Source organism: Struthio camelus, chromosome 3 (genome assembly GCF_040807025.1).
Source record: "Struthio camelus isolate bStrCam1 chromosome 3, bStrCam1.hap1, whole genome shotgun sequence".
Classification (NCBI taxonomy): domain Eukaryota; kingdom Metazoa; phylum Chordata; class Aves; order Struthioniformes; family Struthionidae; genus Struthio; species Struthio camelus.
In genome coordinates, this window is record NC_090944.1 from 139,933,256 (window position 1) to 139,961,014 (window position 27,759).

The 27,759-nt window shown below is 36.5% G+C and overlaps 1 protein-coding gene across 5 annotated transcripts in view; it reads right to left on the minus strand.

The window, feature by feature from the left end:
- The window catches only part of GPCPD1 (glycerophosphocholine phosphodiesterase 1), a 54,690-nt gene that overhangs the window by 18,519 nt on the left and 8,412 nt on the right, over positions 1 to 27,759 (minus strand). For all 5 annotated transcript variants that reach the window (XM_068940558.1, XM_068940555.1, XM_068940553.1 and 2 more), the window contains exons 2-14: positions 26,318 to 26,403; positions 20,813 to 20,897; positions 19,344 to 19,425; positions 12,903 to 12,978; positions 10,761 to 10,802; positions 9,319 to 9,442; positions 7,738 to 7,990; positions 6,475 to 6,637; positions 6,253 to 6,385; positions 5,969 to 6,023; positions 3,847 to 3,939; positions 1,917 to 1,994; positions 739 to 778 (exon numbers count right to left, since the gene is read on the minus strand). In XM_068940558.1, coding sequence (XP_068796659.1) covers positions 739 to 778; positions 1,917 to 1,994; positions 3,847 to 3,939; positions 5,969 to 6,023; positions 6,253 to 6,385; positions 6,475 to 6,637; positions 7,738 to 7,990; positions 9,319 to 9,442; positions 10,761 to 10,802; positions 12,903 to 12,978; positions 19,344 to 19,425; positions 20,813 to 20,897; positions 26,318 to 26,366 — 1,273 coding nt within the window. In that variant the 5' untranslated portion in view covers positions 26,367 to 26,403. The remainder of the gene's footprint in view (positions 1 to 738; positions 779 to 1,916; positions 1,995 to 3,846; positions 3,940 to 5,968; positions 6,024 to 6,252; positions 6,386 to 6,474; positions 6,638 to 7,737; positions 7,991 to 9,318; positions 9,443 to 10,760; positions 10,803 to 12,902; positions 12,979 to 19,343; positions 19,426 to 20,812; positions 20,898 to 26,317; positions 26,404 to 27,759) is intronic.

Sequence of the window (27,759 nt, forward strand, 5' to 3'; positions counted from 1 at the left end):
AAAAAATGGGAATCAGGTCTATCTTCTGATTATTTAATTCTTTCCTATGACACCAACATACTCAGTGTACATTAACAAACTCATGCAACAGTGGTGTTGCCAATTACTTTTTCACCAGTGGGAACATTTTTTGACCCCTGTTACAAGTCTTGCCAGAGTGTTTATCAGAAGCAGCCTCTCCCAGCTCCCACCATTTCAGTCGCTGAACCACCTGCAGTAGAAGCAGCCTTGCCTGTCAGAACTTACTAGTTATTTTATCTTTTCCTAGACAGGGAGGATGCGTGAGGTACTTTGCGCAATTTTGCTGTCCCCGTAAAGGAGATGAATTACAGCCTGAGATTTAGGGCACCAAAGAAGACACCCTAGAGCAGTTACCCAAGTTCTTGTTATACCTATGCTAAAGAGCTGCCAAGAAGCTACAGTTAAGAGAAGCATGAGATGAAAACACCAGGAGCAATTTTATTACAAATATTCATAAATATATTTTTAGATATACACGCATCTGCTAACCCTCCTGCCCCCTCTTCCGAGGGAGTAACGTCTCTTCAGGCATCTACTTCCCAACAAAAAACTCTGCAGCATACACACAACTGAAGTAACGACCGTAACTGTTTAAAAATGAACTCTCAGTGTTCAGAAGGCAGGCACACGTGATTAGAACAAATCACTGCAATCAGAGACTATATATTATTACACGGTAATAAATAAATCTCAAGACTTTTGCCAAGTAGTACATACCATTGTGATCTTTCACTTTCAGGGCGTTCACATGAGCCAGCTAAAGAGCATAAAAAGAACAAAATTAACAAGTGCTTCATCTGTAGAACTCTTCTTACATATAAAATACAACTAATCTTCCTTATGAATTGTCTTAAGTTTACAGCTTCATTATAGACAGAGTTCTGGTAAACTGCAAAAGACTAAAGAAATCCCAATACATGTGACAATTTTCTTTCAAACTTGACAATTCAGAGGTTTCAAGGAAAGCTGAAAAATTATTTGAAAATATTCTTATTTAAAATTCAGAAAACAAGTTCAAGGATAGAAACACCTTGGCAGAACATAACATTAAGATGTCAAGAAGTGTGAACATTAAACCCTCCTCCGTGAGACTTTAGACTGTTTCCAGTCAATTGCAGATAGAGTGCTGACAGCAGTTGATGTAGCCGCACACTGAGACAGAATCAGGCCCAGGATAGGATCAACTCTCTCACTCCATTCAAATTCACTCTCCGGGAAATGGAGGAAAGCAAGCAGTTGCAAGTGAAAAGAAACAGATAATTCTTGATCCAGCCACATGCTTCCTTGAGCGAGGACAGATAGTTCAGCTGGCTCTCCAGTGGCCCAGTCTCATTCCCTTTTTTGGTAGGATAAAGCATTTCTCTTTGGAGGCTACAGTGATACCCAGTGAAATCAAAAACAATCAATCAATTCTAGCCAGTTCATCCAATCCATATTGTTGAATCACAGCTCCTTCCGTCTCTCCATATGCACCTCCAGGAAGGAAGCCATCATAATCTGGGCCTCTCTTGCTAGCAGGGAAACATTAAAAACTAGATTGTGACTGAAATCTTTTTTTCTTCAACAAAGATTCCAACACATCAACTGTAAATGACTCCTACCACTACTTTCAGTCTTTTTCTGCTCATTTTTTAAATGATCAGTGTTAATAGATACTCATCTAGATGTATGCAAGTTCATCGGTCCAACTTTCCGGCAACTATGAGAAATGAATTTTACCCGAGCTCTAAAGGTGGTGCAAAAGTACTATTCTCGATTTAGCTACCTGTTCTACTTGTGCAATTTTTATAGCTTATGCTCTCCCATACTAACCTACAGTTACTCCAGAAATCAAAGCTTCACGCCCAATTTTAAATCCTACACCTAGCATATCATACTAGCCAAAGTAGGGATACCTTCAACAGCTGCAGCTGATCAAACGTGAGTTCTTTGACTGCAATCTCAAACAGTTCCAAAGGCTCAGTATCCAGTTTCTTTGAAGAGAAATATTACATAATGAAGCATCACTGAAAAGTATAAAAAAACCTCTATCTTTTAAGATGGTAACATTAAATGCAACTATTTTTTTCTTTCTTTTATTGATAGGGATACAAGTGACATTTTATTACAATATGAATAAGATGATGATCAGTTTTCAAGAGACAGAACACAGGCATTCAGAAACATAAAATAAGTGCCAATCTGAAAATCAGGATTTGGTCTTTCAGGTAAGCCATCACAGCCTTCAATGTTCTTTCATGCTAACCTTCAGTAAAGGTTAGTGCACTTATTCTGTAAGAACGTAACCAGTTAACTTATTCAGGAAAAAAGAAAAAGCCTGCCTGTTAAGAAATGCACAATAAAAATGCTCCAAGGTAGTTCTGTGTTTAAGCTTCCCAATGTCTCAGAAACTAATAAAAGACGACTAGTGTCCGGGTAAAACCAACTCATCCCCTTTTTCAAAGGATCTGGTGTCAAAAAAATTCTTCCAATCAATCCATTTTTCATTTCCCCTCCCCAGTGCAAAGAAATTCTTAGCCAACATGACAATACTGCTTCAATATACGCTGTACATAACGTATCACTTGGATAAAGTTCCATTACCACAACTGTTCAAAACGTCAAGAGTTTTGAAGAGTCCAACTTCTTTGCACTACTCTTGAATACTAAAAGCATTTTCCCCCTAACACAACGGACCAGAAGGAAGTGCGCTTCAGCGCTTTTTAGTCACTAATGCTTATGTCTAGGGTTCTCTCTTTATGAAGGAGTGTAATGTCACTTAACTCCAGCAAAATAGTCAATTGTTATGGGCCATCAAACTTGGGTATCAATGTTATGGGCCATCAAACTTGGGTATCAAAGAGGTATTGCTAAAGTCTGTTCAAAGCATCTTTCAATGAAGGCTTATCTGTATGTAGTCATAACAGCACTGTTCACTGAAACCTAAATTATGGTAATCTTGATGCTTTGGAAAACAGCAAAAACGAGTTTTGGTTTAAAAAAAAATGCAGTAACTCAGGAGGCAGGCGAGGGAAAGAACAGGATATTTGCTTTCAGGAATCATTTTGTGCTTTTAGCACCTCTGTCTTAAGTCCTTTCCTTCTGTCCTACTAAGCAATCCCAAAGCAGATCTTCAGCATCATCTTCTGTCCCAGCAAGGTGCGAAGTACATGCCTTACCTCACAGTCAAAGGACAGTACAAAATGCAGAAGGTCAAAATGAAGTCAAAAAAAAAATTAGAAAAATCAACGGAAGCCAAGTCATTTATGGTTCAGGGAGTCCTTAAATAAAGAAAAAGACCCTGATTTCTAACACTTCCGTTTTCCATCCACTACTGGCTACTCGTGGGATACTGAATCAGGTAGACTGATTTGATCTAGAAAGCATCTGTAAGTACGTAACTGCTTAAGGCAGGTAGACATCTAAATACCAGGATGTGGAGTAATCGTGTTTCGAATCACTTAATTCTCCTTCAGAAAAGAAACAAGTAGAAAGTTGTACTCTGACAATTTAAAGGGTACCAGAAGGGGTTCTGAATACAGGGGAGCTGTCTCCTTTTTCCTTGTAAATGGTAAGTTAAATAAAAATCCTTAAGAGTACCTGCAATGTATGACTGAAGAAAGAATCTCAAATCATGCATCTGAAATGCTGCTGTTACAACATCAAAAGGAGGAACTCAACTTTTCCACTCTACTTTATGCAAATTAAACCTTTGCATACATTTAAGCTGCATACTTATTTCTATTCCACTCCTTGTTTTCCCAGAATTATTTCTAAGACACCTTGGAATTTTCATTTCAGGAATTACCACACTTAAAGATGAAATATAGACAACACTTTAATTACCTTTTTCATTGCCATGCAACATGTGAGATCGTGATATACAATAGGCACGTGATCTTTAGAAAGATGTACATCAAATTCCACATATGCTGCTCCCTACAGAGAATCGAAAAAAACAAAACCAAACCAAAACCCATTAACTATTGCTTGCACAAGGACTACAGAACTACAGAAAACTCAAAACATAAGTTGCCAAATACTCACAAGTCCTTGGCATCAACCAGAAGCTGAATGCAATACTGGTAATTACTAGTTAAAATCAAGCTCAGCAGCGGATTACAAAAGCGAAAAAAAATATATATAGAAAAGTATTTAAGCTACCATAATACAGCTCTGATACATATTACTTACTTCATCCCATAATTCCTCAAGTAAGATTCAAGTACTGTGACTAGGGTTTAGTAGTAGATTCAACTACTGTTTCAGAGGAATGCCAAGAAGACAGTCTTAAACTTAGATGCCTTCCCTTCCCCCTTCCTCCCCAATCAAGAGGTAAGTAAACAAGGGCCCGTGAGCTTTTTGTTTTGCTACAGATTTGCAAAGCTTTAGGGAGATATTCCAAATACTGAGGAGCTTCTGGAGTCACTCGTGAATAACACAATGGTAGTATGTTATACACATGTGCAAGAGCAGAAATAGTTGGATCCAGTACTCTCCTATCCTTTTCAACTCTATGTTCTTGTTTTCTATTACACTTAAAAGGAAGAAAGATTAAAAAAGACCTTTCCGTATTATTCTTATAGAGGGAGACAGAGAGAAAGAGGTGGGGGAGAGGAAGGCCGAGGGAAGCAGAGGGAGGCAGAAATACCTTTTCTGGCTTATTAGACTGTTTCTAAAATCATTCATTTGAAAATCTTCCAAGAATACCATTCCTCAAATTACCATCCTGACTCATATACTCTCTTTCCATCCGTATGGAAGAAAAATAGGAGGCTAGTCTGTTTTCAGTCCCTTTCTCATCAGAAAGATTTTACAGCAGTGGCTTTCAGCCTTTTCAATTTGCAGACGGTTACAAGCATTTTTCTGGTGAGGCTGCTTTCTGGTTTTCACTAAGTTTCTGCCTGGAAGCATACTTCCTGTGGATTTTTTAAGAGCAGTCCACAAACCTGCAGTGTCCACTCAGAAGTTAAGCATTATACTTTCCGCGCTGCATTCAGTGGATGCTCCAGACAATGCGTTCAAATCACTTCTACCGAATGCACTCAGCTCTAGCTCATGGGGAGTATAGTATAGTATTCAGGAATTAGTAGCCAATAAGCTTAACAGCCCAGAAAGCTCGCCTCCTATCCTTGAACAACTTCAAGGATGTTCAGTAAAAATCCACAGGAGTGGAGAAATACCTGAAAAGGAACCTTATAAGTTAAGAGGCAGTTGTTCTAATAGCAACCACAGCTCTTCACTGTGAAAACAGGAGCTGGACAAGCAATCTCTGAACGTGCTTCACACTCCAGCTATGCTTCCGCAATGTCTCACTGCCTTCCTTGTTTAGGTCAATCTTATCACAGATCACTTCAGCGACTGAGATTTATGGAAGGAATAAAACTGACTGCACTTCAATCACAGAATTTAAGCATCTGAAGCTAATATCCCCCAAATTAAATCGCATCAGAGGAGTCAAAGTCCTTGTTGTAACAACCACTGGAACGAAGTATTATTTTATCCTACCAACTCAAGTCCTAAGTATTTTTCATGTTAACTTCAGAAGTCCCATTTTTTGAGACTTCTGCACAACAATTTTAAGTACTCAGCAGTCTCTGAGTGAGATCTTCGCCACCCGTGAGTACACTAACCGACTTCAGAAAAGCCAAGATTGTATTCACTTGTTCAAAATTATTCACAACCCTATGGCTGCGCAGAGTTGAGATTCAAATTTTCCCTGTATTAGAACCAACGTGAGAACATGCTAGATGGAAATTTTTTCTGAGGAACTTAAGAATGAGAATCTAAACTGAGCTATTCTTTCCCTTCATATCTCCCAGGGAATTGCCACATTGACGCCACTATTTGCACATAATTTTATACCACTACCTTTAATATTTATCATATTGAATCCCAAAAACTAAGCATAGAAGTCAACGAGTTTTAACTGCATGAGCACTGGGTGTGTTCCAATGTGCATACATACATGACTAGCAGCATTCCTCAGAGAAGCGATAGTGTTCTCTTGAACTTTAGCGAGTCTGAAATAACAGCAACAAAAAAAGGTTTTCTTAGGTGCAGGAGAGCAAAAGAGTCCACTAAAACAACAAAAGTACAAATTGGAAGTCTTTGTTTTACAGAATATCCAAATTTGATATTCAAGTGACTTAAATTATTACGAGTTGTCGCTTTTAACTTGAAACTGGCTACAACTGATGTCAGCAAAACTAAACATAAAAAATGTTCAGATTAAAATAGAAATTTACTTACTTAGTCGTAGTTGTAGAATTTCCTGCTCCCCTGTGTCCAACATCTAGAGTTGTTCTTGGTTTCCAATACTTTGCATATGAGGCCTTCATATCACAAGTGTATCCTTGTATTGGCTTAATAATTATGTAGTCCACTACAAGAAAAACACCAAGTGCTTCACATGTCAATAGAAAATGGATGATTTCAGGTAAAGCTGTGTACACGTCTCTGCATCAACTATACCTCTAACTTTTCCAATCGTCTTCCTTGAAATTCTGCTCATAATAGGAAGTGTAAGAGTTCCAGCACTCTTTCCCTGTTCTGCGATTGTGGATGACAGGAGGCAGGCAGAAGCCACATGACCTGGGAGCACATCTCCTTGTACTACTTTCTCACACAGATGTTCCTAAAATAAGTAAGTTAGTAAGTTGCTGTTACGCGTTTGTGAGAATGCTATCAAACTCCTCTTTCTCATGGCAACCTTGCTCCTCCGGAAGATATATACAGACGCTAAGGGAGAGATTTATGGAAGAGATTCCATAAATCTCTTGGGCATTACAGAAAACACTAATTTCAGGCCAGAGATTGTTTCATGTAATTGTTTCATCGTGTGTTGCAAGTTATCATCAGGAACATGAAACTGCTGATGGAAATCTAGAAAGTCATGCACACCTGCCTTCAAAAACTTTTAGATGCAATAAGCTTTTCAGACCAAAACTGAATACATGTAAAACTCTATCTTATCAAAAGCCCAAGTCACATTTAGGACAAAGATGAACTAGAATAATATATGCTTCAAACAACTTTGCGACTTTGTATTCATTTTCCGGGAAGGAGGAGGCCAACTAGCATGCAGAACGTATATTTGATCATTGTCAAGTTCAGTATCTGTGAGGCTGTTTTATAATTATTAGTGTTAAGTGATCTAACGGCATTTTTAGACCAAGGAGGGGATGCTTAAAAGTTTTTTCTGCATAAACAATATCAAAACAGACAAAAGTTGTTCTCTTTTAAAAAGGACTTTGAATATTAAAGGATTTCAGAAAAAAATTAGAGTCCAAAATAACTAACAGATGTAGCGAGAAGTTGCAAGGGTTCGGTTTTAATTGGCACTAGTTAGTTCAGAGAAATGCCTGTTTATAACTTAAAATTTAACTAGTTCATTTACACGTTTTGCTTAGAGTCAAAAAGGGTAGCTAAGCAAGCTTATCTCTGGATAAAGGACAAAAAAACCAAACCAACCTACCTACATGCAATACTGCACACTAAGTCCATACTGACTCCTAAATAAGCAGAAACCGCAAAACTTTCAGTGCCGCACAGAGAGGACTCAAAGTTCTCTGTATACTGGGGCAGTAGCGAATAGTTTCCTATCTGATCTACAAGGGTCCACAGGATCAAGAACATGAGTTAACAGCCCTCATTAACAACAATATCTTCATGATAAGTGACTCCTCTAACTCCAGAAAGCATTGTGCGTTGCTTCCTAGTGGCAAAGACACATACCTCAAAAAAATCAAAATTTAATTCCAAGTTATCAGGCTCCATGGTTTGTATAGTGTATTCTGTCCATCGATCTGGCTGCAAAGCATAACCACATTCTGGCTGAGAGTGTCGACATTTATATTCGCTGTTACTTATTAAGGAGATCTCCAAAGTGTTTGCCATTTTCCGAGGGAAAGAAGGGGATGTTTTATCTTGGTCCTCTTCTTCCTCCTCATCCTCTTCTTCCTCTAGGCCTTCTAGTGTCAATTTTACTCTACTCATGCAGAAATACAAAAGAGAAAATGTTAAATTAAGTGTCTTCAGGAACACTGAAGAATTAGGAAAAAAGATTAGAGTAGAAGGTCATAATTCTGCTGACCACCACTGTCTACAGAAAAGCAGTGCATGCTCCAGCCCTTCAAAAGAGTCAGAATCCGGGACTGTCGCTTGACTATATCCTATTTTAGTCAGGTTTTAGTGTGCTTAAGTATTTTCTGAAACTTCTGGAACTTGGGTAGATGTGAAAGTTGGGTCAATGGTCAAAGAGGCAGCAACCACTACCAAACTAACCTTCTGGGCTGCCAAATAAATAACTTTTCTCTGAAGACTGATATTCATAATGCTGAAAGGCTAATGAGAAGCACCGAAAATAACAGTAATCATCAACATCAACAACTGAATGCTTATGGCTGCTGCTAAGCACGTGCTCCTTTAGTCTCTCTGCATGTAGAGAAGGCTGATAAGTATATTCTGTTAGACATGAGATACACACTTCTGTCGGACAACTGTGGAGTTATAATAATGCCAGCTTTTCGAGACATCTCTGCAGATAAGAACAAACTGATGTATACATGGAATAAAAGCAATTAGAGATTGCTGTTATCTCCATATGCATGTCTTGACTGGAGATCTGTAATGCCAGTGGAGAATTAACCATATTTTAAATAAGGAGGATCTGTATGTTTTGGGAGGGAGAAAAAGAAATAGAAGTAGTAACAAAGAAAATGGTAGCCTTCTCCTTCTCCCTTCCCCCAACCTCTACCAGCCCTTCCATTCTGCTTTTTGGGAGAAGTTAGGAAGAAAAGAATAAAGAAGAAAGGGAAAAAAAATCTGATTGTAACAGTAGAGAACTACTTAAGAACTCTACAGTTCCAGCCAAGAAGCAAGAAACAACAAGGCAAGGATGGAAGAAACATTTGTGAAAGAAGCCTGTTGCCTATTACTTAAACTACGTTACTATATCTGCTTTATACATTTTTAACCGTTTGGAAAAGCAGCTATTAGAAAGGCAAGAACTGAAAACGATTAAGTCAGCAGTAACACTAGAATAATTTTGTTTGACTGTTTGTCTTCCTTTGCAGAAACGGAGACAACTCCTTTCACATTATATTAATAATAAAATGAAGAAACTGAGACACACCACTGATTTAATATTATCATCACATTTTTACAAAGTGCTCATAATACCTGGAAATTGGTTTGATTGTACACCCCCATTTGCAACCTAAAATATTAATAGCTACAGAAATCAAGTAAAAAATAATCACTGGTGTTGAAAATTAACATTAGCTAAATTGCAAACTGAGATGAGCAGGCTCTTACCTAAACCTTGATGTTTTAAATTTCTTCTTGGATATTGAGACAGGTGGTTTTTCTGAATAATGCAGGCGTAATCTTATTTCTGTTTGACATGTCAGCCAGCCAGCATCCACAGTTTTAACACCATCTGCCAAAAATTAAACAACAGAAAGTAGTAAAGACACCTTAATAACTTCATTTTCTAAAGAAAGACCCACCCAGTTTAACATACAACGCTTGCACTGCTTTATAAATACAGTTCCTCTGGCACCACCTTCAAAACACCACATTTATAACCAGGCTTATTCAAATAGTATTTCCAAGGCAATTGTTGAGCACGTCCTTTCATGTACCTTTCCTGAACTAGACACAATGGGCAACAGATACTGCAATTGCTGGCTGGCTCTTGCTCTTACATGGAGCCATCTCTCAAGGGAAACAAATGAGGACACCGATCCTTGCCAGCTTCATGAGCTGTCTGAAGGAAAAAGCTAATTCCAGTGTTAATTTTATTCGTGTTATCAACAGCTAGGTAAGCCTCCAAGGTAGACAAAATAGTCCCTTGCCCGGGACAAACACAGTCAGAAACTGAAGATTCATAAGGAGCTTGAGATTCCCTGTTTCTGTTGAAAAATAAATGTCACATTAGCTCATTGCAAACAATATCAGTAAAGCAGTAAAGCAGCGTAAGCCTGCAGGACAGGAGGTATCAATCGATGCAATGGGGAAACAAAGCACGGAGAAGAATCCTCAACCTCACTAGGATAAGGAGAGCCTAGAAGCAGGATGGCCAGGAAGCACAAGCTGCCAGATCAGAGGCTGAAGGAGACCCCATGGTTTTTAAGAGTTCCAGCACAACGTACGATTTGGTGAGGATGTGAAGAAAAGTGAAAACTTAAAGACAAGATGCATGAGACATGACAAAGGAAAGAGTTAACCGAGGGGCTAAAGGATTGAGCGTTTTGTGAGAGGTGGGTGATATCTGCTGAAAAGAGTTTTAAGGCGACAGATGCATACATAAGAACATGAGATTTGAGTTTATGGAAGGTTTTGGTAGTTAGGTGCATAACTGAAGAGTCAGATTGCGTTCATCTAGTATAAGCGAAGACATTTTTCTAGAGAGGGAGAGTTTTTTCTTTGGCTAGTTTTAAAGAGAAAGCTAACAGTCCATTCTGTATTTCCAAATAAATATGCTCATAATCTAGAGTTTACACATTTCAACTTTTAACATCAGCACATTGACAGTATTTCACATCTTCACAAACTTTGACTAAAGTTAGAAGGGATTACAGCCCGAGTGTGAATTCACAAATGCTAGATTCAAAAATAAGTGTATAAGCAGATAAAGCAACCACTAATAGAGAATTCCTGTCTAAACTAATTTAACATTTCTAACTGTTTTCCAACTGCAACGCTTAATCTCGTTAAAATTAAATACATGGTAATGATCAATATATCTCACTTACTATGGACTCCAAAGCATCCATCATCAATAGTTATTTCATTTTCTAGAATTGAAGGGAGGGGAAAAGAATGAAAGAAACTAGTTAGTATTCATGCTGTAAGAAATTATTGCCAAGTTAAAGTAATTCTACTTTTCCACTTCATTTCTAAAAAGTATATCTAATAAAAAGCAGGAAAAGAGAAATTGACAAAGCGTATTTATTGCAACCTTCCATAAAATTTATTCTAAATTCATGTTTTTTCTTAGTTTCTGCAAGAAAAGGCAATCAGCACAAGAAATGCCCTAGATGTGCATTTTACCTGCAGTAATCTGAACTGAGAAAAGCAAGAAGGTAGCATTTTTTCTGGTTTGCTGCAGTATTTTGCTGACACTATCTACATCTGCCAGGATCTAAGATATTTTTCTTGTTAGTGTCTAAGACATTAAAGTTTCTTGCAAACATACAAGAAGGCTGTTCTGCACAGTTACAGCTAAAGCTTCTAAATCAAGTTAGTTGTAATTAAAAGGCTTGTTTTGCCCATGTGACAGAAACCTATCCTGAGATAAAATATTCAAAACACTCATTTCACACTTACTTTAGCCTTACCTCTCCAAAATTTTAATGTATGAAATTTTTAGGCATTAAGTAAACTCACCAGCATTAACAGAATTACAGTAATCTAAAGGAATTATGAAAGTTTTCCCACGTGTAAATCTAACAAAATTTTGCCTCTACAGCCATTAATCCCATCTTTTTATAAGAATAACAACAGTGCTCCCCTCAATTTTATTAACCGTTAGGCAACAATTTCGTATCATAATGACCAGTTTGGGGCCACCAGTAACAGCCTGCCATTTTTCCAAAAACCTACAGTTTAAAAAATGTATTTCTGATAATTGATATCATGGGATACTTTTTAACAGGAACATTTTTTATCCAGCTTTCAAGTGCTAATATCCTGGTTTTCTGTATTTTGTTAAAGCCTGCTTGTGAAGAAAGCTACTCTTTTAATGAAATAGATCCTAGGGAAGTTCAGCTTGAATGGTAAAATTAAGTTTATCTTGATAAACTTAACGGTCTTATTTAAAAAGGTATAATGCATCTTTAATCTCGGCATTCTGAGGAGGGTGCTTCTGATGCATTAATTCAGTTATTAAGGCGATAACAAGCACTGAGTGTTACTTGAAAAAAAATTATATTTGGAATGAAGACATCCAAATTTAGAGACAAAGTCTAAACGGAGGGTAGACTGCTTCCTTAGTTCTTAATAACTGACAAATACAGAAAAATCATTTTGTTACAGGCATAGAAAACCTTAACTCCACTATTTCAAACGAAATAACAAAAAGCAGTAATCATGGTACTACTCACGCTTAACTAAAAATTTCTTTAATACCAAATTCTTTCTAAGAGATATAACATTTCAGTGAACCAGAAGGTATTTAATAGATGTGAATTCATAAATGTGCAGGAAATAACATTTTTCATATCTCAGAGGAGACAGTACATAAAAATGCCATCCTATAGCAGCATAAGAGATCTAAATTACAAACTGCATTCAAAGGTTATTTCAGTCACTCTTATAAGAAAACAAACAAACAAAAAATCCCAAAACTATTCCCTTGCTCAGAAAAGCATTCTAAACTTGTATGCAAATCTCCATGTCATCCTTTCTTCCAGCACAGTAAATTTCTGGTAATTTACCGGTTAAATAAGCCCTTTCATGTTTCTATTTATATTACTCAGTTTACTTAAAGAAGCCTAAATAACTTAAGAGTTTTTGCTTTAAAATTTTACCAATGAATTTGTATTTAAACAAAAATCGTACTGACTTCATGCCCTCCCCCACCCCACATTTTCTCTGAAAAATAATATGGAGCCTTAGTCTCAAAGAATGAAATTTACAAAGAATTGCAATCATTCCAAATCAACAGAAAAGCCCCACATCGTTTTAAGGATGATAGCAAAGAATTTCAACTCCACTCCACTTTTAAGACATTTATTTATATATATTTTGAGAATAAGGTCCATGTTGTGCAAATAAAAAGTTTATACCTGTAACATGTTATTTTAAAGCTACAGTTATCAATCCCACTACACCAATGTGCAGCATATCAGCAATCTTATGCATATGCCTCAAACAGATGCAGTTGATGCCCATACCTAAAGGGGTTATTGATCGTGGTTGTAGATGAGTCTCCCACGTGTGAACTATGACTTGGCAGGGACCACCGATAGTCTGTAATTTAAAAGTTAAATGTCTGCAGTAATTTCTTTTGTTATATCTGATTTTCTAGCCACGAAACTATTTGGGATGGTTGTGAACTAAACTTATAGACTTAAGGGGGGAAAAAAAAGAGAAAGAGAGAAAGAAAGAAAGAAAAAGAGACAGAAAGAACAGATCAGGTTTGTTTCTTACCCCTGCAACTGCTGAGGATGCTATCTGATGCGTCAGGTCACACTACATATGACAAAACTTGTGACAAAGTCTTACAGGGTGGAGTTTAAATTGAATTATTAATTGTTTACTGTCTATAGCTATTCAGCTGGACTACTATACTTTCTTTCTGGTATAAGAGATCAAATTATCCCTGAATTCATTAGATGTGTTTGCTTTTTTCTTAAGATACTACCACATCAGTTCATAAAAAGAATTCACACATCCCTTTGATCCTAATAAGCACTCAGCATCTGCTTGTGCAGTTAAAAGTTGCAGGGGTGTGTTCTCCCCCAAGATTTGCTTGACTAATTCAAAGTCTAGAATATAAAGTTATTTTAATTGTGGTACAGAACAGCAAATTATCTACTACTTGAGCAAGACATAAATAATCGGAGCTTTGCTAACTCAGATGGAAAAAAATACACCAATACAAAGAATATGCCTCATTTTAGCCAAAAAGTATCTGAATAAGACCACCTCAGCCATTCTAAAAACAAATTGTCACTTTTCCTTAGCATTATGTATTTGCTCCTATTAGTCATAAGCACTGCTATGAAATAGCTGCAGAATTTGTCACTGTGATGCTTTGGGCCTGAACAACTCTTATTTCAAGAAGGACTAGGCTCTATTGCCCATCTAAGTCATATAAGCTTTAATGCCTACTCGTCCAAGCAGTTCAGGATCTTGTTTAAATGATTTCAGTTCAACAGGAACATCCAAAGAAGCTTCAGACTCAGCAGTACAATTACATGGGAGCTGAATGCTTTGAATCTTACAGCTCAGTGTATCAGTACTTCAGCAGCAGATGGGATGTCTTGACCAAACACACTCAATCTACTACGGTTTTGGATGAGTTAATAGCAAAGGCCAAATATTTGAAAAGCATTTAATAGTAAGGGTTTGCTCTGTGACTCACTGCTAAAAGCAATTCAAAATTTCCAGTGAACTCAGAGGTATGTATATCTAAAAGCCATGCCAGAATAAAATACATATGCTTAAAGTTCAGTTGTAAAGACAGAATACATGCAAATATAAATAAAACGATACTGCTGTTTTCAGTTTATTCATGTTATCGAGCAGTTTTAATTCTCCCCTTCTCTGCTGTTGCCACCATGCTTGCTCTTACGGACTTTTTAGCAGAATGACATGCATGTGAAGTTCCCCCTCCTCCTTCCTTTTTCTCTGTAGATGCACACTTGTGCGTCACAATCTCAAGTTTCCACAGCTGAAACCTTTGTTTGACAGCAAAGGCAACCACTTCCTAACATCAAGTAGTCTAGCAAGCTCTCCAGCGGCAACTTCCGTGAACGTATACACAACCTGTAGATTCACAGTTGGGGACTGTGAATCTTTTCTAAAATGGATCATTTTCTCCAAAAGGTAAGCAAAGATTTCTACTTGTAGAAAAAAACAACATACTATATTAAAATATCAGTAATACCAGCTTATTTCTTAAAGGATAAATACATTAGTGTAATTGCACATTTTAATTTTAGGTTCTAAAAATATGAAAGTGAATGAGTAACATTATCCCAAAATTAAGCATATCACGCGAGATGCAGTTAACAAAATGTTATCCTCTAAAAGGGATACATCAGGCTGACTATGCATTTAAACCTAGCAACCCTCAACACATTATATACTTAAAAAAAGAAAACAGGCAAGCAAAGCAACCTGGAAGAAAAACGGCAATGGAATAGAGGATGTGCAAGAAATAGACTGAGAGTCCTCTCCCAACCTCTTCTCAGACCACCCTCCTGTTTATGGGCATTTAAATAATCTGCAGCTAAAATATTTTAATTACTGGTAACAGAAGCTGCTGTCATAACCAGGTTAAAGTACTAATACAATTTCAATGGCATATACTGACCACACTTGAACAACAGCCCAGCTCAGATCAGCCTCTAGCAGAAGTTAATGGTGTGTCACTTGATGTTCGCAGTATGGTAACATTATATACAAGTCAGCCTCTGCTATGAAGATTGTAAACATGCACCTACCCAAACGTCATCACAAGCATCGCAGTGGGCAGTATGCTGAGATTATACTAACTGGCATTGTATAGCATGCATCTCTGTCTATTAACACAGAAAACTTCTTTTTAAGTGAATCTTGATTTTTATTTAATCAAACATTTGATGCAACTTGAAAGCTCCTGAGGGAAATTCAATAATTTTTTAAAAATCAATTCCCCAGACATGTGAGAAGCTGGAAGATACTTTTGAAATGTAGGCTAAAATGCCAGTGTAACATAACTGGGCTTCCACAAGTTCAAAGCAAGTTTGATTCATGCTTGGCATTAATTGTTTGGGTGCTCAGAACATTTCAAAAATCAAAGCATTTCTGCAGAAATTTAAATGAGAATTTAGGAGGCCAGTTTCAAAATTCCTAATTCAAGGCAACATAACAGATTACAGACATCAAGAAAAATAATATATTCTAAAACAAACAAACAAGTAAAACCCACACCATTTACCAAATTGCACTTAATAGTTTACATCTTAAAACTATGTTTCAAGGATATTAACCTACTTCAAGAACACGAAATAGTTAAATGAAATAGATGACTTAACTGCTGACGCTGGATTTCTGACAAAAATCTCTCTAGATTTCTGTATCATAGTAATAGATAATAATTAAGCACTAATGAACCAACCAGTATTTATGTAAATAACCTCACAAGGCAATAACACACACGAGTCAACTGTCACAGAGTCCTAGGCTAACTAGAGATTTTACAGCTCCCGTATTTCACAAGTAACAGTTTAACACACAATCTGTTATCCCAGCGCGGGCACAGCAGAGATACACCTTTGTTATTAGCAGGGTAACCAGGAGCTATTCGTCTGGCAAAAGCTTTATGAAGGCACTCTGCTATTAAAGAAATTACTGAGTCTGGATCTACGTTTCACCTTTATTAATACATTCAAAGCACTAGAGAGATGTGGCTTATTTACATTTTAGAAAATTAATTTAAATCTCATTTGAAACATCTGTAGTTAAGTGATAACCTCACAAATTTGAAAAATGTTCACCAATCCAGTTCTAAAGGTTCTGCTACATCCATGAACAGCTTAGTTGCTTCATATTTCCTTGAAAGAAATACCCCTAAACTTCAATATTTATTTACCGTATGGAAAAATAAAAATATAGAATGTGGCTTAACAGAATAAAGTATGTACATATGTATACATACATAAATGTACGTATATATTGAAAGGTTTTCAAATCTATATCATGCAAATAATACATGCCAAAACATTATCCTAAAATATGAGATAAACACAAGACTTAAATTCCAAATAATTTTTTGTAATAAACAAAAGGCGTGTGCAGAATACAAAACATGGGAAGATCCTCACAGTAAGGTAACCGATATTGGACTACGTGTAAGACAGGAAAAAAAAATTGGAGCAAAATAGCTTAAATTATTGTCTTAGTTAATAAAATGTATTCATTTACTTGTCTTTAAAAATGCTTGAGATGACTCGTATTATCACTAGAATGTATACAACATAGTAGAAGCTCTTTCCCTTGATATGCAGGAGCCATGACATGCACCAATTTCATAGTAAAAAAAAGTGTGTGTGCATATTCATTTATTTGTATTTCTCAATAAAGGGAAAATGATGAAACGTTAAATGTAAAATAATACACTCTATTTATGGAACCATGTTCATATTGACACCAAAATACTTCACTGCAAACAAATCAAACTTCCCTTGACATCACTGTCCTTTAAGCAAAATAATAACTGAAAAAATAAATCATACCTAAATGATATTTTTTTAGGGAGGTGAGGAAAATACTTTCCTATTTGCTTTTTCCTAAATGTGAATTATTTTCACATCTAGTGCGCACCCATATTTTGGTTAACGTGAAAATGTTTATTTCTCTGCGTAAACATACGCTACCCTCAGGTTTGCCAACATGCACACGTATGTCAGTATAGTTGGCCACCTCAAGCATCTTCAGAGATGCAGTTCCTACAGAAAGTAAGAGAATTTTAATTTAAATTGGCTCCATCTTCAGTATGATTTACTCAGTCATATATTCAGACTTTATCACAGATTTAAGATTACACATAGATTTAAGTAATCATCCAACTAATTAAAGATCATGATGTATAGAGCTGCATGATACAAAATGTTAGCATTGTCTGAAGGATCATGTATCAGAAGCCTTGCAAATTTTGGAGATTAATCAATACAAAGCCTAATGAAAAATCTATTGATATGAAAATATTCAGAATATTTTAATTTAGAAATATCTTTTCTTTATCAGAGATATTAATGCTACACACACCTGGGTCCTCCATATACTGCCTCGTTTGCACCGTACTGTGTATTGCATTCCTATTAGAATGAAAGGATCCTGCTTTTTCATTGTTCTTTAGGGAAATTCACAAAAAGGGGAAGAAAACATTGAGGAAAAAAAATTATAACTACAAAAAATTGTGTTTTAAAAGAAACAAATTCCTGTGGTCCTGTGCTTTTAACAGGTTTAGGTTAGACACTGATAAGTGGATAACTGTGCACCCTGCAATTCACATATTTTGCTTTGTATTTTCTTTCTCTTTTTACATATAGTAGCTCTTTACTCTGGTCTTCCATAAAATTCATACTTACCTTGGCAGTCTCTGCATCACACGGTACATAAAGCGTGCACGATACAGAGCACCTACTTAAAGAAACACACTCACCAATACATGTTGTAAACTTTTGCAAATGTTAAAATGGAAACTGTGTTGTCTATGAGCATGTTTTTGCCGATTTGTTCTCACTAACTGTGCTTTTTCTAGTATGCTATTGCCTACATTTTAAACTTAACGGGCATTTGTGAGAAGCAGAAGGGTCCCATCAGAGCTGCTAGGCCTTAAAAACTGACCTGTCCCTGGCCTCAGTTTGACCTCAAAAGAATCTATTATTGGCCTTCCCTTCTTTTGCTCCAGAATAATAATTTAAATGTCAGCTTAAGATTAGACTATTGCACGTGCTGTAATAAAAAACAGGATACAATCTCTTGTATTTCGTTTCAAATTAGTGTCTTTCACTGAGAATTTCCATGACACCTCTGCCAAATATATTTTCAGTGAAAGAAAGGCTCGTCCAGCTGATAAGAACTTACACGCTCTTGACTGCAATTTAAAATACTTAAAAGATATAGAGCACATGATTCTGCAACCCTTTCACACATTTAGCTACAGCCTTCATAATCCTGATTTGATGAAGAATTAAAGCCCAAAGTGAACAGCTATAGTATATTAATAGAAGTAAAAGACAGAAAAGATAACTTTAAATGATTTATTTCTTATAGTTATTACTGGTTATTAAGAAAAATAGCTAACGAGTAGCTGCTCATTTTCCCCAGTTAGTCCAACACCTTTAGGATGCCATCAGCCCCATCCCTAGTCTGAAGAAGATCTTCCCCCATCCTCTAACATGATTTCTACAGATCAGTATATTGCCACATACATTCGACTCACATGCAACTTCAATATGAATATCAGTAAAATAACCCCATACATCTGTGTGTGTTTCTTTTTTTTAAACCATGCAAATACCTACACACAAACCCAGAAAAAATACCAGGATGCCCCAATCTTTGTTTTATCTTTTAACTGGAAGAGGTTAACATGTGTTAGCTATGCAGGACAAAAGCTAGTTGATACTTCTGATATCTTCCAAAAACTATCTGCAATAATTTAAAAAACTGTAATAAATTAGGCAGAATTTAAATAAAACTGCTCAAATTAGCCACTCTTCTCCTGCTATTACTTGCTTACATGCTAGAAATCCTTGCTCTAGTTAAGTCCATATTTCATTTTAAGTGTGGAAGTTGTTATAGCGCGGCTATAAACGAGTGAGAATTTCCCCATATTGTTTAAGCTTTATAATACTGTCAGACATTTCAGTACCACTGGAATTTTTTTGAAACAGTAACACTGATACAGACGACAACTTGACTACAACTATTCGTTAACAGTGGACTGTCAGGTATTTCTGGAAGTGTATTGTTTGCATTTCGACAAGTATTTTAATGTTTAATATGTTACAATTTAGGATTTTTTTCTAAAAACTGAAGTAAAAAATTTTTCTGAGTCAAATTTGAAGGAATTTTTCACTGAACATGAGCCAACTTAAAATAAAAAAGGCCATACATACCTTAGGTTTTAAGAAGTATCCTTTAAAATATCGATACTGAACAGGAACTCCTCTAGGAAGTTTTACAGTAGTTTTCCATACACTGTGGAAAAAGTTTTTAAAAAATTAATCTCAAGTTTTCTGAAGTTTTATCCAAAGTTCTGAAAATGATTTTAGCTTAACAGCTCTGCTATCATCAAGGAAAAGATAACAAACTGGTTGTAATAGACACATAAACACTCTTTTCTGGAATATCATTTTCTCATCTACATATTTTTGTCAGTTACATACACTTCTCAGTCTTTTTTTTTTTTTTAAGACAGTACAACAATCTGTTCTAGAGACAGACTGAAAAGTAACAGGCAAATATGCTGGCTTTTTTTTTTTTTTTTTTTTTAAACTTTGATGACAAAAGTGAGCTTGCACCATGGTATTCTAAAACAGCTTGTGAGGCTCAACACATTTCAGAGGTTACTATTTATTATGATTTTGTATTGCTTAACTGCTTCAGCCATTTTCTTCGAGAATGTTTTGGCCATTCCCTATCAATTTGAAGTAGTAACTGAGCTGTTCAGAAGGATGACACAACTGCAATACTTCAGTATGTTATGCGACGCTATGAGCTTTTCCATTAACACGAGAAACACTGCAGCTTAACAGCTACCTCAGAGATTTGCTTGTCCTAAGAGATCTTCTGAAGTAAAGTTCAATGTGTTTCTACAAGAAAGCTTTTACCAGGTAACTTAGCCAAACTTGCATAAAGCACAATAAATAGTTAGGACTGAAATTGTACTTTCTAATCTACAGATCTGAAGAGCTCTAAAAGCACAAGAACTCTCGTCCTCATTTAACAGATAGGGATAACAGGATGAAATAGTTAAGCGACTCATCCAAGACTGCAATGCAAGTCAATGAAAGAGTTACGAATATATCCTATGAGCCCTATTTCCTGCATCATACAGTCAAAGAACGATTGGCAGAGCACCACTTTAAGAAAAAAAACTGAATTCTTCTGCTCTATTTAAACTTCCTTCACAAACACTCATGTTCATGTACACACTGGAACCACTGAAGAGGTTTAGTGGAACTCTCATTTTATATTGTCTTCTTCCTGTCTCTTTAAAGCCACAATAACAACTTACATAGGCTAAAAAGAAAGTACGTACTACAAACATCTCCTGTAACTTACTGTATACTTAAGAGTTATGGATAACTCTTCTCTCCATAGCAGCTTCTTATTCCAAATGTCTACAAATATACTACTGAAATATGCCACCCACAGTGGTCGAAGCATTGTTCACGGCTAGAAAAGCATACCTGAAGTTACACATTTTATTGGACCCCTCCGAGGCGTGCATTCAAAATGTTCAAGGGCAAGACATGAAATTGTAGAGACTTCTACTAACAATAGGTGTAGTTTAACACTTATAAACTCAGAGAATAAATTTGCTCCAGAACTCCAGCTACTTCAAAGAAAAAGAAAAACTTACCCATCAACATTTTGGAGGACTACTGCAACCTGTGGATTCCAATTTCCCAAAGCATTACAGCTCCCGCATATTGCAAAAACCTCTCCTAAAAAAAAACCAAGATCTTTAGTATTCAAGCCTATCTGGAATTAATAAGCACAGCCTAACCAGTCAAATCTTTAACTATTTTAATGGTATACACCAGAGCCACCCACCAAAGCCCACTCTTTTGGGCTCAGAAGGAAATATTCCCCATCCAGAATTACAACATCATTCTCTTCCATCATAAACACCTCACTGAGAGAGGGACTAGGAACAACCCTTAACCGTTAAAACAGATGAGTTCCAAACCCTTCTGTAGTAATACTGTTCACAAATCTTTGGAAATGGAGAGAGCAAATTTTCACTTTAAAATGCTTAATGTCAAGCGGAACAGGTTTTTTATATAACATATATATGCACACCAAATACTAACATACATGCTTACAAACATTAAGTCTTTAAAGTTCACACCAGTAGTCTAGAAATCATAGATTGAACAGGAGGTTGCCAGCATCATCGTCAAGACAGCACACCCATTTAATATTATTCCTGAGAAATACAATGAGTTTTGCCGCTATGCTTTAGTTTTTTTATTGAAGGTGAAAAATGAATGCTGTCACACAAAAAATGATACACTGTCACACACTGTCTACCATAACGTATACACGCATACAGAAAGAACACACAAGATTACAATAGTACAAGAATGCTCGAGCCTGGGATATCTAGAAGTTAAAGTTGATGTTGCAACCTATCCTGGCTTTCAATATAAAACCTATACATATGATTGTAAAAACAATAACAATGATAAATAAATGCAACTGGAAAGCATATATTAGTGCTTTACTTTTTATAGAGTTTCAACAATATTTTTTAGACAAAAGGAAAAAAATGTGTTACAGACGAAGGAGGAAATAGGAAAATTTCAAGGTATACTTATGCACTATCTGCTTAACCTTTTAGTCTTGCCTTGCAAAATGTAAGAACTATCAGAGCATTGGAGCCACTTCTAAACAAAATTTAATAAAAGAAGTACTCACATTTACTTCTGTCTCTAACAAGAAATGTCTAAATGTAAAAGTTCAAATAAAGTCACCTTAAACTAAAGCCAGAAATGAGGAATGTCAGCTAGAGTTAAAATAGTCCCTTTATTTTGGGAAATAAATGCTTGAAAAAAGAAGGAGAGAGTATCAAGAATCATCATCCTACTTGGCCCGTCAGCAGCAAAAGGAAGGATCAAACTGGTGGCTATCAATTCTCAGAGAAGCAAGCATCAATCTTAATAAAAGCCAGTATCTGTGATAGTAATTGCACGTTCTCAAACAGTGCAGTAGTGATGGTGCTGGATCCGCAATAATCTAAAGGTACAAAGAAGGCGAGCAATATACAAATATGCTAAATGGTATAGCTGAAACTTCAAATCTGAAAGTAGTAGTCCTGAGGAAGTGCTTATGCCTCTAAAATTGTGTCTGTTTTTTCCAGTTATACAGGTTAATCTAATAAAGGCTAACACGAGGTTTGGTTATGAAAGAAAATAGTGCAGACCCAGGGGACACAAAGAATTTACAACACTGAGGAAGACATTAAGATTATTTGGTCCTAAAAACAGCTCACTAAAATAAACAGATAATTGAGAACATCTTGCAGTACAATCCATGTCTGCAAAATCTTTTGATTCATTAAAAAAAAAAAAAAAAAAGCTTTTTGGATACTCACTGTAAGCACACAAATGCAGAAAAAACTCAGCTGTGTGAATACTTACTCTGAAATTCATTGTATACAATTGCCCAGATCAGGTGCTTTACCTTTTCGAGTCTGTACTATAGCACCTTTTTTTTTTTTTGCAGGGGGAGGATAAAAAGAGATGGATGACCACTTGAATACCACAGAGTTACAAATTCTGACTAGAGATAAACAAGAGATGCTAAAATTCTATTAGTACCCCTTTAAAACAGCAACTTTTAGTACATCTTAGTGTACTGTAAAAGAATGCCATCTGGCTTATCCCACAGCAAGCTGAAAGCAAATACAGGTCACTCACCTTCTTTCATAGGAGGTAAGGATAAAGCCTTCACCCTCGCCAATTTCTGAAGTGTCATCTCAATTATATTCCTCTTAGTTACATTTAGCTATAATAGTTTTCTGTCCATTTTTTAATCTCAAAATGTGTGAACGTTCAGTGCCCCAGTGAAGATCTAAGGGAGTCACAGCCACTACTAGTAACTCTCTTCTGTTTGCTAGGATGAGGCAAAAAATGAAGCACTCCACCTCACTAGCATGTAAAAACTGATGTCGGTGTGCAGGGTTTCATAACAGATGTTGACTCCAGAAGGGATTTGGCAAGAGGGAGTGAGTCAAAGCATCATTCCCATGCCAGAGATGCCCCTTTGCCCTGCCAGTTGGAACCACTGGCTTTGTCCTCAGTAAGAAAGGACAATGATGTGGAAACAGAGAGTGCTTCAGCAGTCCAGGAAAGGCTTCTTGCTTCACAGACCACCAACTACTCACCACAGTGGATTTGGCAAAAATCCACACACAATATTACCAGATAAATCGGAAATACTGCTGCTCAGAGAACTGTCAATAGCTCTGGAAATCTCTCTCTCTCCTTCCACAAGACTATATCCCGCCACTGCTGCATCTCAAAGCTCTCCTTCCCTAGTCAAACCCAACAATATCAGTGCTGTGATAAGCAGAAGCAACCTCCTCTCATCATCTTATGCCATCCGTATCATTATAAGCATGCGCAAAGTAGTTCTTCGTAACCAGTCACTGAAATTGGAACTAGTTTTCCCTGTTTGTAGATACCATCAATAAAAAAAGCTACTCCTCCAAAGTCAACTTTGCTAGTGACAGTGACATCACAACAGTGCAAACAACACTGCAAATAGGGTGAGAAAAGCTCGGCTTGCAATACTCCCATCAGATAGCTACACTAGCAACGTGCTTTATAAACTCACTTGATCTAAGGTCTATTTATTCTTTAATTTTAAAGTTTTCTCCAGAACGTTATAAAGACACTACTCCTTAGCAAAGGCTTTGTGTTCATGTTGCATGTCAGTGTTCTTTTCCCAGGTTGTGCTATACAGTGATAGGATTAGTTATCTATGCTTGGATTTATCAGATAAGGTTTCTGGTTTCTGAGAAGCAGGAGCAATGTAAAAAGGTACAGAAAGACAAATACAAAATCTGTAGTGCCTTTGTGGCCAAAAAAAAAAAAAAAAAAAAGGAAGTATCCACCAGGCATTTTTCCCCCAAATGCTATCTTCTGCCGTGTTCAACTTTAAGCAACCAGTAGTCATTGAAAGTGAGACTGGCCCTAGACCAAGAAGGTGTCAGACTATTCCAGTTCTCATATAGTGAAAGATATAAGAAAAAAAAGGAATATCTTGAAATAAGACTCAGAAAATAAGACTTTTTTAATCCAAAAGCCCACTTCCAAAGATTTTCTTGCTCAAATAGGAATCACTGGATGTTCCAGCTCTTAACCACTACAGCATATCTGCATGATTGATGCAGTATCTTTTAGATGCTTACGGCAAAATGCTTTGGATTGAAATGCATTTCATTAATTGGAATGAAATCATTAGTTACTTGTCTTCCGAACTTCAGGTTTCTGCTTGTTTTATAAGAAACTGAAATTTTATGCTGTGCTTTACCCTATATTAGATGAAAGATGGGGAGAAATGCTATTTAAAAACATGAGAACAGCAGCTGTTCCAAACCGAAGCAAGAGAAACTCCTCAGCCAGGCAGTATCTGCTCTCCTCCTGCAATCCAGCTAGCTAATCCTCACTCACCAGTTGAAAGGGTCAAGGGGGAAGCATCTGGGCTTCCTCAAAAATCCAACAACTTTTTGCACACAAACGGAATCTCTTTGCCATAGTAATTGAGGGCAAATGAAACCTTATCAGTTCACATGATCATGTGATTATTATTAGTTGAATTAATTCATGTCTTCAAATCAGGAAGGCTTCTATTTAATATCCAAAGCAGTAAGGTGACAAATATTACCACTGGGGCTCAGACACCTTACAAACTCTGCAGAACATTATGTACTGAAAAAGACTTAACTGCTGTGGTGGCACACATTTTAAATGATTTCTCTTACTGTGTCTTACTTGTTCTTATGACTTTTAGTTTTCAGAGGACAACATCCAGAATTGGAGAAATATGAAACATCAAGAGGATTTAAGAAAAGTAGGCAGGTGGATGATACAAGGGTAGATTTGATGCAAGGTTGATAAATACAAGGTAGCACAACAGAAGGAAGAATCTGAACCATTTACACACCTCACTAGATTCTGAAACACCAGTCATGTAGAAAGCTTATTTCTCTCATTGTAAAATAAAGCAAAGAACAACAAAATGTTAATACATATCTAAAAAACACTCAGTATACAAAACTAAGTGTTTTAATTCCCCTACTCAAGTCAGCGGTGTGTCCTGATTTAGTCTAGTTATGATTCCCCATTTCCAAAGACTATCACTGAAACAGGAAGGACTCCAGTAGAAAACTAAAACTGGCGTATTTCTGTACTGAAAGGGACTGAAAATCTTTCTAAATTTGCACAAGTTTTCAGCAAGATGACGAGGTCAGATGTCAGAGAGCTTTACGTAATTAATAGTAAATAAAGCACCAAATTTTATCCTTTTTCAAAAGCCACGGAACTTCACTGAAAACAAAAGACAGCAAAGTTGTTACCTGCAGTTACTTCTTGTATTAAAGAAGGACTTTAACTTAGTAGAACTTTCTATCACAAATTGCCACTGAGTCTTACAACTTAATAGTTTATTTTTAATGTCCATTTATGTAAGTGAAAAGTTCTGTGACTCCATTAGGCAGAAATAAAATACTGTGGTCAAAATTTCATCCTTCAGGATGCAGGGCCACCACCATATGATAAAATTTGAAAAGAAATCTAAATTATGAACAGATGACTCTGTTCTTGTCACCTAAGGGATTATTAACAGCATCTTCTGAAGTACATCAGATAGAATATTGAATTTGTATTCTTTCTGTCCCTAACTCACAGTAAAGATCACATCTCCTCATTACAAGAGAACTTTCAACAGGGATGCAGAGAGAATTAAAAACAAAACAAACACATCAATGCATGCCTGACTATTAGGATACGAAATGTAAATATTCCTTCTCATTAGATAAAAGTTATTAGACACTGAATGCTAATTTTAAAACAAGCACAACTATTTCGTAACTACGGTCAAAATCTCTAGCACACTTTGAAATTGTTGTTTGAAAAAACAATAACTTGGCCAAAATTCATTCTCAAATTTCAATTTTCAAATTTCTACCTGAAAGTTCTTAATTAATGCATTTTACAACGACTTGTCAGTTCAAGTATCAATATGAACATTCCTTTGCCCCTGAAAAGAAAAGACAGCCTTTAAACGTTCTTTTATTCAGTTTTCTTCTAGTTCTGCCACACAAACAGAAAGCTTAGGATAAGCATGATTTGGGTACCTGTCACAGATGGTCCTCTTACTTCAAAAGTGACTTGAGAAGGGGTCATACTTGCAGAACTTTTGTCTTAGCAAAGCTGCAGTCTCCTATAGTGGAGGAAAAATATTATATTTCAGAAATAATACACTACATCTGTTACTGTCCTAAATAAGAGAAACATGAACTTCAACCACTTATAGGGAAGGAAGCAACTAGTGCTGTTACTGTTCAAGCGAGCAGTACAACAGAAAGCTCTTTAATATCAGCAACGTACCCAGAAAACACCATCCAGCTGCAGAGGACTCTGTTGCAACACTGGCACAAGAAAAGACTACTAAATTAAACAGCACATTCAAGTATCATTATTATGCAGCATACATCAGTCAAAGGCTGAGGTTTTTCAAAAACTCTCTGCTTTGACTAACTTTGCTCCTAAAGAAGCCACTGGAAGTTTTGTTTTAAGATACGATATGAGATTATAAGATATGATATAAGATTATGAGCTTCGGCAACCAATAATTTCTGACTGTTTCCCTATGTTATTCTTTAGCGTCATCTTCAAAACAACAGAAGAAAAATTGCATAGACAAGCAGTACTATCTTAAAGATATACTGAAGAGAATTACATCCTTGAAGGAAAAAGGGCAAGAACCAACAAAGGAAGATAGCTCTCTGCTGTCACAGGCGGTGAGCTGATCAGACGGCTTGTGCATCACCTTCAACTCTGCTCTCCTACCCAGGCTTCCAACCCTTCACATAGAGCAGTACCAACAAGAAGCACCAAGCAGCCAAAACCACCAGAGTAGGAAGGGACTGCCTATATCCCCTGTAGACAGGACAGTTGTTGGTGGACTGACCTTGCTTCAGTTTTCCACTCTCCTGCAAAACACTATAACCTGATTTTAAAAAGCTGTCAAGATCCCACTCTCCACATCTCAGCAGAAACACTGTTAATGTAAAATATCCTTTCATACTACTTATGAAAGGAGTAGTAGTAGTCATATCAGAGTTAAAAGAGAGCATAACAGACCGGATATTTCCAGACTATCCAGCATCACACAAGTACATTCCTTTGGATTTGGGTGCCAAAAAGTCAAGTTGTAACAATTATAGGCAGAATTAACTTTGCAATGCTCTTGATCCATTTTTTCATACCAGTGAGCTTTAAAGCCAAGAAGGTAGAACTTTTTTATTACTGTTATTTTGAACAGGACAAAAATACTGCTTATTTCAGTACAATGCTAGTCAGCAAGCCTTTGGCGAAAACTTTGATAATAACGAAAGGAAGAACTGATGGCGCTAGCGAGCAACCTACTCTTTTCTAGCTCTATCTACTACAAGCCTTTGCCTTCCAAAATTGCTACTGCTCCTTTTTATCCTCCCTTATTTTTCTCCCTCCACCTCAAAGTGAGATGACTCTTCAGTGGGAAAACAGGAGCAACAAAAGGTAGCAATATAGATGT